General features: G+C 37.6%; 2 protein-coding genes across 2 annotated transcripts in view; one reads left to right on the top strand and one right to left on the bottom strand.

The window, feature by feature from the left end:
* The window catches only part of tuft1b (tuftelin 1b), a 28,399-nt gene extending 19,764 nt beyond the window's left edge, over positions 1–8,635 (top strand). The window contains exons 5-11 of the mRNA XM_037693438.1: positions 2,552–2,632; positions 3,221–3,331; positions 4,818–5,041; positions 5,139–5,244; positions 5,363–5,446; positions 7,777–7,868; positions 7,953–8,635. Of these exons, the coding sequence (XP_037549366.1) occupies positions 2,552–2,632; positions 3,221–3,331; positions 4,818–5,041; positions 5,139–5,244; positions 5,363–5,446; positions 7,777–7,868; positions 7,953–8,025 (771 nt within the window). The 3' untranslated portion in view covers positions 8,026–8,635. The remainder of the gene's footprint in view (positions 1–2,551; positions 2,633–3,220; positions 3,332–4,817; positions 5,042–5,138; positions 5,245–5,362; positions 5,447–7,776; positions 7,869–7,952) is intronic.
* A 408-nt stretch (positions 8,636–9,043) lies between these two features.
* Positions 9,044–12,329, bottom strand: LOC119426149 (protein C1orf43 homolog). The gene is made up of 7 exons (XM_037693712.1): positions 12,027–12,329; positions 11,831–11,932; positions 11,644–11,752; positions 11,503–11,556; positions 9,852–10,018; positions 9,715–9,773; positions 9,044–9,493 (listed from the first exon to the last, which is right to left on the bottom strand). Exons 1-7 carry the CDS (start codon positions 12,087–12,089, stop codon positions 9,286–9,288), a joined length of 762 nt encoding a protein of 253 aa, XP_037549640.1. The 5' UTR covers positions 12,090–12,329; the 3' UTR covers positions 9,044–9,285.
* Positions 12,330–14,325: the final 1,996 nt, after the last annotated feature.

The following is a 14,325-nucleotide window of genomic DNA, read 5'->3' as shown; positions in this document are numbered from 1 at the left end:
ATATATATATATAAAGGTGTTTAAAACTCTTCCCACACACGCTTGCAAATTCTAAACAATGTTTCTAAACTCTAAAGATCTAAAAGAGCACAGAATGTCATGATTTCATCTCTCTGCCTCCTCTGCTCTTTGCCACCTGCAAGCGTTCTTGGCCACGCCCACTTCTCCGCTCTGCACAGAGAACAGCTGATCAGCTGCAGCAGGAAGTTTATCTTACAGTATGGGCTGCACAAAGGTGCAGCAGGTGCTAAATGATCTCAAATAATTTATTTTAAATATAAATTTCATGCGGCTCATCCATCAATCAGCCAATGTCATGCCCAATCTTATTTTGAAAAACGGGATTACTGTATATATTAAAAAAAGAGGAGTGGGAGAAAAATGACTTTATTTGGATGGTTTGATGATTTCAGCTGCAGAGGACGACAGAACCGATAAAGCTGGGTCACCTTTAGTGGTTCTGATTGAGCCGAAATTTGTTTCCAATGAGTTGGAATGCTCCTTTTAAAATGTAAATTAAAAACAAAATACTAATATTTTCAAATCGTATTAGGAGTATATTAACATTTTTTATGAAAACAGTTCATGATTGTTTTGAAGAATTACACCGGCTCCATGTTTAATAAAAGTCGACTCAGCGTTGTGTTGAAGTGTAAAAATAATGACTCGGGCCAGTTCAGCATCTGGACTCCTTCACTGCAGAGCGCTGCTGCTCGAGTGTTTACAGAATGTGGTTTGATGTCGTCTTACTAAAAGAAATGCTCCCAGATGTGTAAAGTATTCTCGCTATGTGTACCGGTGCATCGTCGTACCATCACAGATAGACGTTTGAAACTGGTAACTAGAAGCAGGAACTTAATGTCCAGCAATAATTTCCAGTTCAGGACATCATTTCACAACAGTCTGTTATTGAAGCCCAGAGAAAGAACTAACTGTTTCAGTCTTTTTTATCTTTTTATGTAGGAGAAATGTGTTTATAATTTATGGATGTAAGTAAAAAACCGTCTTCCCTGAGGAAGATTTAGAGTTCCAGAGCTCATGTAGGAATTTTCTATTGAGCAATGTCTGTTTTGATTTTTATTACACAGCTGCCTGAGAGCCTGCAGATCAAACAGTGCAGATTTTCAGCTTTGTCTCGTCGGTGCAGAGAATTCCCCTGCAGCCTCCTGCAGCTACGTGCTGAGAGGAAGAGTCTCTGTCGCACGTTTATTTCAAACAGAACTAAATGAAAGTTGCGTTCCCGCTGTGATTCGTTGATTTTAATACTGGGAAATAAAAGTTTGAGCTTCTTGTTGATCCATTTGAGTTGAAAGGAAATGAGTCAATCAAACTTTGAGGTGAAAAACGTTGGACTGAGCGTTTCATTGTTTTTATGTTCATCACTGTGATGAAATTAATAATAGAGAACAGGCAGATAAGTTTTACTCAAATGTCCTCTCTCAGATAAACACCTGTCAGACCTACAGAACATCTGCCTCATTTTATTTAATCCGTGTGATCTTTTCGTGCTTCCTCTTGTCATTTTAAGGTGAATTGTTTGTAGCTGCTTGAATATTTTAGACTGTTTTATGTTTTAATGGCTCCTGGTTCAGGGAGGTTATTACAAGCTAGAAAAAAGAGGATTTAAAGCATGACAAAAACTTAACAAAAGGTTTTTAATTAAAAATAAAGCTATAAATTTAGTTCTGATTGATAGAAATATGTATACTGAGTAAAGTTAAGTTCGTATTTCTGTATGAAAGTAATAATTACCGTATTTTCCGCCGTACACATCGCATCGCCCTATAAGTCACATCAGTCCAAATATGTCTAATAAAGTGGAAAAATCCATAAATATGTTGCATCGCCGTATACGTCGCAGCTATTATGCGTCACAGCGGATGCGACGCGTTTGTTACGCATCACCGCTGACAAACCAGAAATGTGGGCCGAACCTGGAGACGTGGGCCGGTGTTGTGCCAAAAATCGATGGGCTGTCAAATGGCGGGCAAGCCGAATGTGTCATTAATAGCCACTTTTACCCATTACATGATACAATGGCATGCCTTACTACTTGAGTGCCATCTAGTGGCTGAAAATGGTACTGTTCAAATTTTTTCATTCGGAATGAATGAAAACGGTCATATCTCAGCCAAAAATTGGTTTATAAATATGGAGGAAAATCCATAAATATGTTGCTTCGGCCTACAAGTCACAGGGCATGCCAATGAGGCAAAAAAACACGACTTACACCGAAAAAAATAATAAATGTCTTGTTCAGAGAGATTCTCTGGCTCTTGTGGAGGCTTTTTAAAACCAAATTGTGTAAAATGACATCAATTTGGTGTTTATTTATTTATTTATTTTGTATGTGCATTATTTTCATGGAAATATGGTCGTTGAAAGAATTTCAGTGTTTTTACTGTTTTTGCACCGATGGGAACGTTTAAATAGTTTGTACCTGACTGCAAATGTGCATACAAAGTTGAGTTTTATCTTTCTCCGCCTACATTTCAAGTCTAAACGTAGAAATCAAACACCAAGTGTACTAACATGGCTCTGCTTTGTCCAGCGTCCAGCCAGTGACTTCAGAGTGAGCTCACCCATCAGCCAATCAGCTGTCTCCAACAACAACGTCCCCTCCGACCCTCAGGCAAGTTAATCTCACGTCAGATTTCCCTAGTAAAGTCCTAAAGTTCACATTTTTATTCAAACAAAACATTCTCGTTGGTAATTGTGGGGAAAAATATGACTTTTCTGTGTTTTATTATTTGAAGAAAATCCCTCCACTCGTGCAGCCATAAAGCTTTTTGCAGCACTCAGAGCTCAGACCCAAACATATTACATTTCCCATGAATGATCTGTACCCCGCACATGATATTTACTGTAACACCACGCCTTCAGCTGCCAGAGCAGCAGTGTTGGAGCAGGGCGGGACTGGGTGTGAGTGGCTATCCATATCAAGTGATTTGTGTGTGTGTGTGTTCAGGTAAACCTGGCTCGGTTTACACCGTCCCCCTTGCTGAGTGGTGTTACATTCCACAGCTATGTAAAGTGCAATTATTCTGTCCACTTAAGCACAACAGTTTAGAAATGGAAGGTTATACGTAGTTAAAAGAGTCTTTCCGTGATGCTTTATTTACCTAAGGCTTGACTCGTTACCTGCTCGTTAACTCCGGCCTTCCTCTCGGGTAGTTTGTGAGATTAAGTTTAATTTGTCTCTGTGTACCCACTGTCACAGCTTGGAGATGATCAGGAGGAGAGCACGAGGCTCAGGGAGGCCACCCGCCGTCTCTACGAGCAGCTGAAGGACATGGAGAAGCGACATCAGGAGGAACGGGACCGACTGGAGGTCAGGCTCAGGCGATGAGTAATACGCTGTGGTTTCCTGCCTGCAGTCGTGACTCACCCCTCCGCTGCTCTCACGTTGCTTTAATCGTCTGGCGGTGTTATCTTTGGATGTAATCACTCATCTCACCATGATCCACCTTTTTGGGGCTTTTGTAAAGCATCTGTTGGGACATGTCTAACGTTTGTCCTGGGATCATCTAGTCCGCTTTATTGTGTTAGCAGGTCCAACAAAACCAACGAGGTACAAAAGACTGAAAACGTGACGCCACCGATCCAAACGCCCGACTGAGCTCAGCTTGAAAAACAAATTTAATACATGAGAAAAGACATTCTCTGTGAATGCTGCGTTCAAAATGATCACAGAAGAAGCTAGAAGATTAACACACCAAGGCTAAAAGTAGCACACAAGCTGAATGCTAAGGAAGCAAAACACTGGATAAAGGCTAAAATAAAAGAAAAATGCTAGCTAAAAGCCAAAAGCAGTAAAATGTTAGCTAAGAGATAATGGTAGCAAATGCTAGCTAAAAGTAGCAAAATATGAGCTAAAGACTAAAAGTAGCAAAATGGTAGCTAATTGCTAAAATTAACTAAACTGCAGGTAAAAAATAAAAGTTGATAAATGGTAACCAGAAGCTAAAAGTGGCAAAATATGAGCTAAAGACTAAAAGTAGGAAAATGGTAGGTATTTGCTAAAATTAACTAAATTATAGCTAAAAAAAATAAAAGTTGCTAAATCATAACCAGAAGCTTAAAGTAGTAAAATATTAGCTAATGATTAAAAGTAACAAAATGGTAGCTATTTGCTAAAATTAACTTAACTGTAGCTAAAAAAATAAAAGTTGCTAAATGGCCATCAGAAGCTAAAAGTAGCAAAATATGAGCTAAAGTCTAAAAGTAGCAAAATGGTTGCTTTTTGCTAAAATTAACTAAACTGCAGGTAAAAAATAAAAGTTGTTGCTTGGTAAGCAGAAGCTAAATGTTAGCTACAAAAATATAAGTAGCAGAAGGGTAGCTAAAGAGTGGCTGCCACCAAAGATGGGATCCCAGATGTCAGTGAGTCTACTGATGTTGTTTCTTGCTACATTTAAAAACACTTTCAGGATGTGAACAGGACGAACACAATGAACAGTAAGAGCTGAGCTGAGGTCGGAGCCGCTGAAAGAAAGAAATCTGTTTTTAAAGCTGGTGACGCCACTGCCCTCAGGGCTGCGGGAGCCAATCAGAACATGATCATTAGAACGACCCAAAGAGCTTATGGACAAAAGATTTCAAAACTTTAGACACCGAGAGACGATGGCAGGAAGTTCCAACAAACACAGACCTCAAGTTACTGCTAAAGCTTGCAGAGGACAAATAATAAACAGATAAATCGTATGAATGCTCGGTTACTGAAATTAAAACCTTTTCAGAACGCCGAGTCGAACTAATCATGTGCAGATGGTTTGGATGTTCCCACAGTCTCTCTTCTCTTGTGGTTTCTCTTGCAGGCCGAGTCAAAGGAGCAGCGCTCTCGTCTCGCCGAGCAGTCGGAGCGGCTGCAGGCGGCGGAGCGGCTGTCGGAGGAGAAAAGCGAGCAGGTGGAGGAGCTGCAGAGGCTGCTGGCAAACATGGCGGTCGAGAGCGGCCTTCTTAAAGACAAGATGGCGGCCGGGGAGGCGGAGCTGCTGCAGCTAAAAGCAGACCGAGAGGACGGGGCAGAAAATGAGAAAAGGTTAGATCGCTGTAAAGAGTCGTGCACACAGAATAACTTTCACAGCAAGTTCCTCTCTGTCCTGGACAAACAGAATCTGTCTTCCGTTGGTTTTCAGGTGCGCAGACTTGGAGGAGGAGGTGGCCGCCCTGAAGGAAAAGATTCACCACCTTGACGACATGCTGAAGAGTCAGCAGAGGAAGATTCGCAACATGATTGAGCAGGTATTCATGCACAGGTTTCCTGGTCATGTGACACTGCAGCTGCTTGAAATAGAAAAGTGACTTGTGTGTTTCCTAAACATCTTCTTACGTCTGTTTTTTTTCTCTCTGTAAAATTCAGCTGCAAAACTCCAGAATAGTCCTCCAAGAGAGAGATCGAGTCATCGGAGACCTGAGGGAACGAGTGGCCTTCCTGGACGCTGAGGTCAGCATCCTTCATCCTTTTCTAATAGTTTATGTTTTTAATATTTTATAAAGTGTCTTCATGATTTAAAAAGACAAATTAACCATCTTAGCACCAACATAACTGGTTTGTTCCACTTTGGAGTAAGCGGTTTGGGGGAAGAATCAGTTTTGTTGTGTTTCCTTGACTGATGAAGCCTTCTGGATGGAAGGTGAAACGTTTCAGAAAAAAAAGAAACTGTCCAGGTGACCTGACTGAAAATTGTTGGATTGTATACCTGGATTATTGAGCATGGACTATTTTGACAAATTAAAGGAGTTCCTCTAGACCCGTCGTTGTGTTTATCTCGATTGTTAAAGCAAACTATGGCCACAAACGCCGAAACAGGAGTTGTAAAGGAACGATTCATTTCTGTCAACTTTCCAGTCAGCCGTGGAATTTTAGAAATGGTCCACATTGAAAAACGTTCTGTGGAAATTTATAGAAAGTAACAGGAAATTGGAGGTAATTTAAATAAGATTTATTATATTTAAACATTTTGTTTCATCATAGGTGGATGATGCTATAAGCAAATATTGAGATTGACCCAAAGTTTATGAATATAACAAATTTATTGACCTAATTTGCATATGATGACTTCAACATGTCGCCATCTTTGATCAGATTTTACACAAAGGATTTTGAACTTTTTTACAGTTTTCTCTTTTGTTGTAAACTTTGTCTAAATTCACGCAAACACAACTGAACAGAAATATCCATTCAACATCTATATGTTGTCATTTTAGTCCCATAAAAACAAAATTCAAAGTTTATAATTCCACCTTTATGCTCATGGATTTCCATTAATTCCCATGAAAAGTTTACAGCTTTGGAAACTCATGGAAGTTGGCAACCCTAGTGATAATCCACGGGTGAAACTCGTGGTTTAATCTGGCTTGCGTCTTTTACTAAGTGCCTAAAAAAGCTTTTAATTTAAATAAATTTGTATGTTTTTCTTTCTACATTTAATGAACAAATAAGTCTTGACCCGATGATGAATTATTGTGTGAATGTTTATGAAGCATCCTCACTTTTGTGTTTCTTCCGTACGTTTTTCAACATTTTTCTCGTTCCACAATTTTTGTGTTATTTCAACAAATCAAATATCAAAACGTTCAGCTCTTTCAGGTCAATCCTGCTATGACTTTTGGTATTGGTGCAGCTTTAGCTTTTTTGAAATATTTATCAGTTTCTGCCACGTTTTCCTCATAGAAAATGAACTGGACTCTTTTTACAACCTTCAGATCTTTAGATGTGTTTACATCCTTTTACTGCTCCTTTCACATTTTGTTCTGCTTCAGCTTCTTTCAGCTTCCTTGTGCAATTTTTTTTTATTAACTACTTTTAGCTGTTTTTGTGCTCCTTTCAGATTATTTCTGCTAACTACAACATTTTTATGCTTCTTCTAACTTCTTTCTGCTAATTTCAGTTAGTTATGCTCCCTTCAGCTTATTTCTGCAAGTTTCAGCTTTTTCTACTATTTCAACTACTATTCATCTGTTTTATGCTAATTTAAGCCTTTTCAGCTAATTCCACATTTTTTTGCACTAATTTAAACTTTTCAGCAAAAATATGCTCTTTCCACTTCCTCCTTGTAATTTCAGCTTCTTTCTGCTTTTTAGCAACTTTTCAGCAGTTTTTTGCTCATTTCTGCTTCTTTCAGCTTAACTGAGCAAACATGTTCTTTCTGCTTTCTTCTAATTTATGCTTGTTCTACTTTTTCAGCTACTTATTTAGAAAATTCTTAGCTGTTTTCAGATAAATTCAAATTATTTTAAGTAATTTCTGCTACTTTCAGCCTAATTAACTCTTACTAATTTCAGCTTGTTTTGCTCTTTTCAGCTAGTTTCACCTTTTTCAGCTAATTTTAGCTGTTTTATGCAAATGTTAGCTTTTTCAGCTAATTCCACATTTTATAGCTAATTTCAGCTCTTTCCACTTCCTTCTCGTAGGTTTAGTTTCTTTCTGCATTTTTGCCTTTCTTTTGGTGCTAATTTTAGCCCTTTTTAGCCGATTTCTTAATTTTTGTGTTCATTTCTCCTTATTTAAACCTAATTCATCAAATATGTGGTCTTTCTACTTATGCTAATTTAGGCTTGTTCTTTCATTTCAGCATGTTTTTAAGCTAACTTCAGCTGTTTTTCAGCAAGTTCTTCAGCATTCACATGGCATTTTCGCAGGAAATGCAATTTCTCTAGTTAACTATAAAACAAACATTTTTGTGATTACTCTTTTAAAACGATAACTTGCATGTGTTCTTTCACCAGCTAAAGCTACAAGTACCCAGTTTAATGTCTGCTTTCTGTTGGCAGAATAAAGAAATGCGTGACCACATGGAGTACTTCCTGGCAGGTCAGGACCCTCCACCCTCGTCCATTGAAAACAAGCCAGAGATTGTTTACAGGTGAAGAAATGCCTCCAGATTTCTGCTGTCATCAACTTAAGTTGCTGTCATGCTGTTTGTACATATTTTTATATTTCTGTGCAGCAAACCTCTGACACCGACCTCACCGACCAACAAAGTCCTTCCGTTCATCAAAGTGATCGAGATCAAATCGTGATGGGAGCAACATCTGAAGAAACCTGAAAAATGTTCTGTAAATATGTATTTATCCCCCTGCTGGTATAGCAACAGTAGATCTGCAGTCAGAATTTAACAAACCTCGTGCATATTTTTCTCCAGTCAGCACCTCGTTATCTTTGGGGCTGTGTCTATATATCATGATCTTTGTGTCAAAAACATAAAAACGGCACAAGAACGTGCACAAAGGAAGCAGAAAAAGCCTCTGTTGCACAGATGTTCTGAATTTCTGCGTCTGTGCAGTTTGTACTTTTGTCAACAAGCCTTCAGGATACAGCGGCAGAGTTCACCTCAAGTTGCCTCATGTACAGAACAATCGTTTAAATCAAAGTAATAAGCTGTTTGTCAGGACAGGGTAGGACAAGCTGTCGTCATTAATGTAGGTAAAAATAGTTTCCAGCTCCTTTCTCCACTCTGTTCCTTCAGGGGTCACGGTCAATAACAGACACGTCATTATGGCACTGTGTAAAAACTTTTACTTTTTTTACTTTTGAGTGGGTTAAAATGTAGGAAAAACATACTTAATGTAAGATTTTGGCTTATTCTAAATTATTTTGGAAACAAGTTTTTTTTGCTTTTCTATATTTACTGTCTAGGCCTGATTTGTGCTAAAAATTAAACTTATTACCATTATTTAATAACTCTTATTTAACTATCATTTTGTATAAACTTTATGGGCTTTGTAAAATATTTCACTGTGAACTATAGTTAAGATACACTTCAGTCTCTCAAAGTAGACTTTCTTTTTTAAATAAATAAAACTGACTAATTGATTAGTTTCATTACTCTGGTGTTGCTGCATTTTACTCGTCATACTGCCACCTGGTGGACATACAGAGGACACTGCTGAAAAACTGGGTAAAGATTTCTTCTTTTGAAAGTCAAACCACAAAGGAGTAACTTTTACATAAATACAAATCAAACGGCATAAATTAAATAAGTTAATATGGTCTCTATATAAATATGCTACATCTGTACATACATAATTAGAAACCAACATAGGATTCGTAAAAACAAATATTAAATAAAATTATTTTACATTGGTTTTTCCAACAGAAATCGAATAAAATCTTTACTCGCAGTTCCATTTCTCCTCCAAACATGATTCCTTCGGTCCAGTTTAGGGTTCATAACATTTGAACAAGTTCAGTCTTTCCAAACTGTATCTGGTATTTACATTTTTAAAGCTTAACTTATTAAAAAAAAGGTTTTTGTTTCGACTGTAACCGTTGTGCGGCGGTCACAGCGTGCTCTCCAGCGTGTTGTAGTTGTCTTTGAAACTTTTGAGCTCCAGGAAGTGTTTGGGCCTCTTGCTGCGCTGGCCTGTAGAGGGCAGGTAGGTGACCTGGATGGTGGAGGGAGTGCTGCGGACTGGGGAGCCCGTCAGGTCTTTGGCTGCAGACTGGTGATGCTGGTCCAGGCTGGTGCTGCTGGAGTAAGCCTTCACACTGGAGGAGGGACAAAAAAAACAAACATTGAAACTACTCTGAAAACTACATTAAAAAGTTTTCTGAACCTGGATTTTTATTACTTTTTATTAAATAATCCAAAATTTATTTAATAAACTGATGACCATAAAAACTTTCAGTTATAAAGGTTAGAAAATGGTTAAGGCCCGATGCAGTTAATGTGAATAATGTGAACTTGTTTCAAAACTAAAGGCACTTACACATCAGCCAGTTCATTAAGAGCTCGTTGATATTCGAGAAACTCGGCCTCCCCGAACGTCTGAAACGCACCGATCACATGAAATCAATAAAAGCAGGTCAACTTTTACACCGTCTGTTACAGAGGCTGTTTGCCCACCCCCGTTCCGTGGCGAGCGCTGTCGTAGCCTTCGAGTAAGCGGTCGATGAGCGCGCTGCGGCTGCTCTTGATGAGGGAGTGGGAGTTTCGCAGCTCCGTCAGCCAGTTCCTGAAGCTGCGACCAGTAAACGCACTGGGACTGCCACTTATCTCCTGCAGAGGAATTCCTAAAATCCAAATGAAAACGAGCAACATGTTAGAAGAGCTGAAGCTCTACAAGGGACACTGTACTGAAAAGGGTGACAAGCAGACTTTAATTATGAATTTCATTATAAATTTAAAGCTGTACTGATAAAAGTGTATGTTTGCTGGTTCTTCACCACATTTGAAAGGTACATGTAGATTAAATTGTTGCATCAGATCAGACCTAAGACCTGGAATCAACAAGATGTAAGACGTTGGATCTCACTGCCGTTATTGTAGATGTTTTTTTTCCTCACGGACATTTCATACGCAAGAGAACTGCAGGCGAAACATCCTGATAAGATGAACCTCAAGCTGGACCTTCAACCACCTGGTTCAACCACCGGACATTGCATTTAGTGTCGGCAAGGGATGGTTCGAAAATTTTCAAAAACGATTTGGATTAAAAGGTGTTTCTCTGCACGGAGAGGCTGCGTCCGCTGACACAGCAGGAGTGGAGGAGTTTGTTAACACGACGTTCAAAGATCTGAACAAGTTTTTAACGCGGATGAAACGGGCCTGTTCTGTAAAATGATGCCATCTCGCACTTTTATTATGAAGGACGAAGCCAAAGCACCTGGTTTCATCTCATCTTCATCTTCTTTGGTGAGTACCCATTTAAAATTAATATGTTTTAAAAGATTTAAGAGTTTTAAAAATTGTTAGGAACATTGCAAGAGTGTGGGAAGGGTTTAACTACTTACTACTACTACAGTAAATACTCAAACTACCGGTACTACTTACTACTACTTGTGCACATAATTTCGTTCCATCTCAAGTACCACATGAGATGGAAATCACAATATGTACTACTATAATAATATAACTACTTCGCAGTTTTTCACATATATAACTTACCTAACACTCGCAATAAACGAGGGACTACTGTATTTCTGTATTGCATCAGTTACAGAATTAAACCCATCAGGGGATAACTGTACTAAAATGTGACTCAAATTGCTCTGAACTGCAATTTTACAAAAAAAAAGTTAAAGTTCCCAATTTTTAGTAAAACATATTTCATCGGATGAAGCTAAAAATAGCAAAGAAAATACCAATTTTGTTAAAATTTGTTGAGAAATAGAACGTCATGGCAATTTTAGAGGGTGAAAAATTAAGAAGCAAATTTCACCTTCATCAGATCACACCGATTCCAGGGTCCAAAGACTGTCATGAAAGGTGCTCAGAATGTAGAGAAGAGTTTATAATATATTCCTATTGTCCTTTTAATGAATCCTACACATCTGATGTATGACTTTCGATTACTGGAAAGCCATATGCATGAATTAATCTGCCCTAGTCATCAGGGATTGTAACATACCTGCTGTATCTGCCCAGCATAGATAACTGACACTCAGGTGTAAAACAATGTTTTGTGGCACACATTTAAACCACCAGGTCAGAAGAGACCACCTGAAACGGATATATGATTGCAAGGTGTGAACGGGGTCTTAATGATGAAGCTCACCTGAGTCACGAATGGCATCCAGAGCCTTCATCCTGTACAGATAGTTGTAACAACCTGTGACAGATAAAACTGTTTAAGCACAACACTAAAACTAAATTCACTTTGCAGAAGAATAGGAAGGAAACATCAACTATTACTGACTTATCTGTGATCCTCGCCTGATCCTGTCATCCTCCTCTGATAAGAGACGAGGCTCGAAATGAATCTCATGGACCTTGGACAGCTTGGAGTCAATCTTTTCCCTTAAACCCTGGAAATAAATAAGTGTAGGCAAAATAAAACAAAACTGTTCACGTGTAACAAAAAGCTTGCACGAGCTACGCTTTACCTTTGGTGCATTGTGGCCGATAGGAGCATGGGGTCCACGGCGCGATCTCATAGCAAAACGCATGATTTGCCTTTTGACGAAGATGAACAGCAACACAAACACCTGCAAGGATAAATAAAATGAGCTACACGTAACAGGGTTTTACGGTCACAGTCGCATAATCGAGTATTAGATATTTAGTAAAACCGTAACTTACCAAGCTCCCATAGGCCATCACCAAAACGACATTAACTCCGGACAAGGGCGACGAGTCTGCCATGCTTTTATCACTTTAGCGCTTGGCTACATTCTGGTGTTCGGTTCATTAAAAAAAAAATAAAACCCACAGCAGCACCAACAGCTAACTGCTTATGGCATTGCAGCTTTTAGAAGCGAGTTGTACGGAGAAATAAGTGTTTATCAAGCGCGCAGCACTTCCTCTTTAAGATCGGCGACATAGCGAAATTACTTATCCTGTTTAGCTTTAAGTGTTAGCTTAAGCTAGCTTGAAGCGACAACAACAACCAGCCGCGTAATAAACAACGTTGTGGTGCACTACCGCCCCTAGTGGTAGGAAATGGTACTTTAAAAAAAGGGTAAATAAAAATACATCAACTGACAACCACATTGTGGAGAACGGAATGTGACAAAATGAAACAATAAAATACATACATAACAATTAAATATATCATTTAATTATTAAATATTGTTATTAAATACATTTGGCGTGATGTTGTTGTTTGGCGTATTATTGTTCTTGCACTAGTGTTTAGCGTATTTCTTAGTTCATATTTTAGATCTTATCACTCTTTTTCTTTTACAATTTATACCCGTGTTGGATGTAACTGGGGACCCTGTGTACACAATTTCTTTCCACCACATGTACCACATGCAATGCGAAGGACAATAAAGAACCTTCTGGTCTCTCTTGTAAATGAGTCCACGAGGCTCAATGGGATTAACCTGTCTAAATAAAGGTTGAAAGAATGAACAAAAAAAACTTGACATTGACCTTGAAATACATCATTAAGTCATTAAATACACAATTAAATTATTAAATACGACATTACTGTGTAACTATAAATAAATATAGATATGGTATGTAAATCTAAATTTAACTTTTATACTTTTAAATATTTATAGACAAAAGTAAAAACCAATATATATATATATACTGTTGGACAAGTATTCACTTTGGTTATTTTATATTTTTATTGATGTTCATTTTAAACAATAGGTTTTCCACTTTTCCATTTTCCAACAGGGTTTTTCTCATATCCTGGGTATTTTTTTTTCCCAAGAGTGATTTCTTACTATTTAATTTGTAAAAAGTGTTGTTTGAAACACACTTGTATCAGCTGTTTATTGCAGGATTAAATTGTTCATCTTCTTTAAATTTACAGCTTTTTACACTTATGCATTTCCTAGAAGTCTATACATTCATATCATTTTTGTGTAAGCCTTTAATAATCATTTATACTAAAGGTTCACCGATTTCAGTTTTCTGGCCGATCACCGATCTCTAAAAAAGCCTGACCTGCTGATTCTGATTTTGTTTTATCAGCGACACTTTCAGGTGTTACAAGATCACAATGCACTTTCCTGTTTACACATTTTCCTTCCACTGCATGTACCACATGTGGTGCGAATGACAAATAAAGAAACTCTGACTCAATTTTCCAATATTATTTTATTGAAAAACATACCCTTGAACAATAGCCTAGAAACAATAAAAACTTGTTTTAACTGGCCATAAGGTATTGCTCTGAAATATAAATGAAGTTTAGACAATTGTTGTTAAAAGAACAAAATAAATTGGTAAAATCGGTTGATCATTTAAGTATCGGACAATCTCCAATTTCCCAAAATTAAGGAAATCTGGGTTGATTTATTGGTACGCCCTTAATTTATATTTGTGCACTTTTCAATGTTTTTTTTGCTTCACTTTTATTTAAATGTCTGTTGCTTTATCTAATTTTCTCTTGTCTTTGAAACTGACTATTTCTAAATAAATTGTTCTTTTTTTTTTAGATACCTGACACTCCTGTTTTTAATATTTGTTTCTGCTCATGTTCACTATGTTAATTGCATTGTGTTCACTATTGCTATTTGTTTGTAACAACATTGTTTTCCCTTATTTGTAATAGAAAGTTTCTCTTGAAAATGTGTTTGGATCAAATATGACATAAAACAAAAAGCCTAATTTGTTTTATCTTACTTTTTTAGGCATAAAACTGTAACCTATTTTTATAAATACAATGTGCTTTTTCATATTTCAAACAAAAGCTTGGCATTCAAAAGAAGGATCAGATAAAATATGAATATCTGGAGTCAGTTCTTATTTTAGTAATCAATTACATTTTAAAGATATTCAGAAAGTGTTTTGTAGATTTGGCATGCCACTTCTTAATCAGAACGTCCTACCAGGCTGTATGCTCCTTATAATGTTTATTTTTGTGTGTACCTGTGAGAATAATTCACATGTTTAAAGCACATGTTTAGTTGTATTTTGTTGT

Source organism: Nematolebias whitei, chromosome 19 (assembly GCF_014905685.2).
Source record: "Nematolebias whitei isolate Nwh7 chromosome 19, NemWhi1, whole genome shotgun sequence".
Classification (NCBI taxonomy): Eukaryota; Metazoa; Chordata; class Actinopteri; order Cyprinodontiformes; family Rivulidae; genus Nematolebias; species Nematolebias whitei.
This window is presented reverse-complemented; position numbering and strand designations above follow the sequence as displayed.

What these genes read in the sequence shown, in the direction of transcription:
- LOC119426149 (XM_037693712.1), bottom strand. Translation starts at nt 12,089, where the DNA reads ATGGCAGACTCGTCGCCCTTGTCCGGAGTTAATGTCGTTTTGGTGATG. An exon ending in TGATGGCCTATGGGAGCTTG is followed by an intron (nt 11,933 to 12,026) that starts GTAAGTTACGGT and finishes TTATCCTTGCAG; the next exon opens with GTGTTTGTGTTGCTGTTCAT. An exon ending in TCGGCCACAATGCACCAAAG is followed by an intron (nt 11,753 to 11,830) that starts GTAAAGCGTAGC and finishes ATTTATTTCCAG; the next exon opens with GGTTTAAGGGAAAAGATTGA.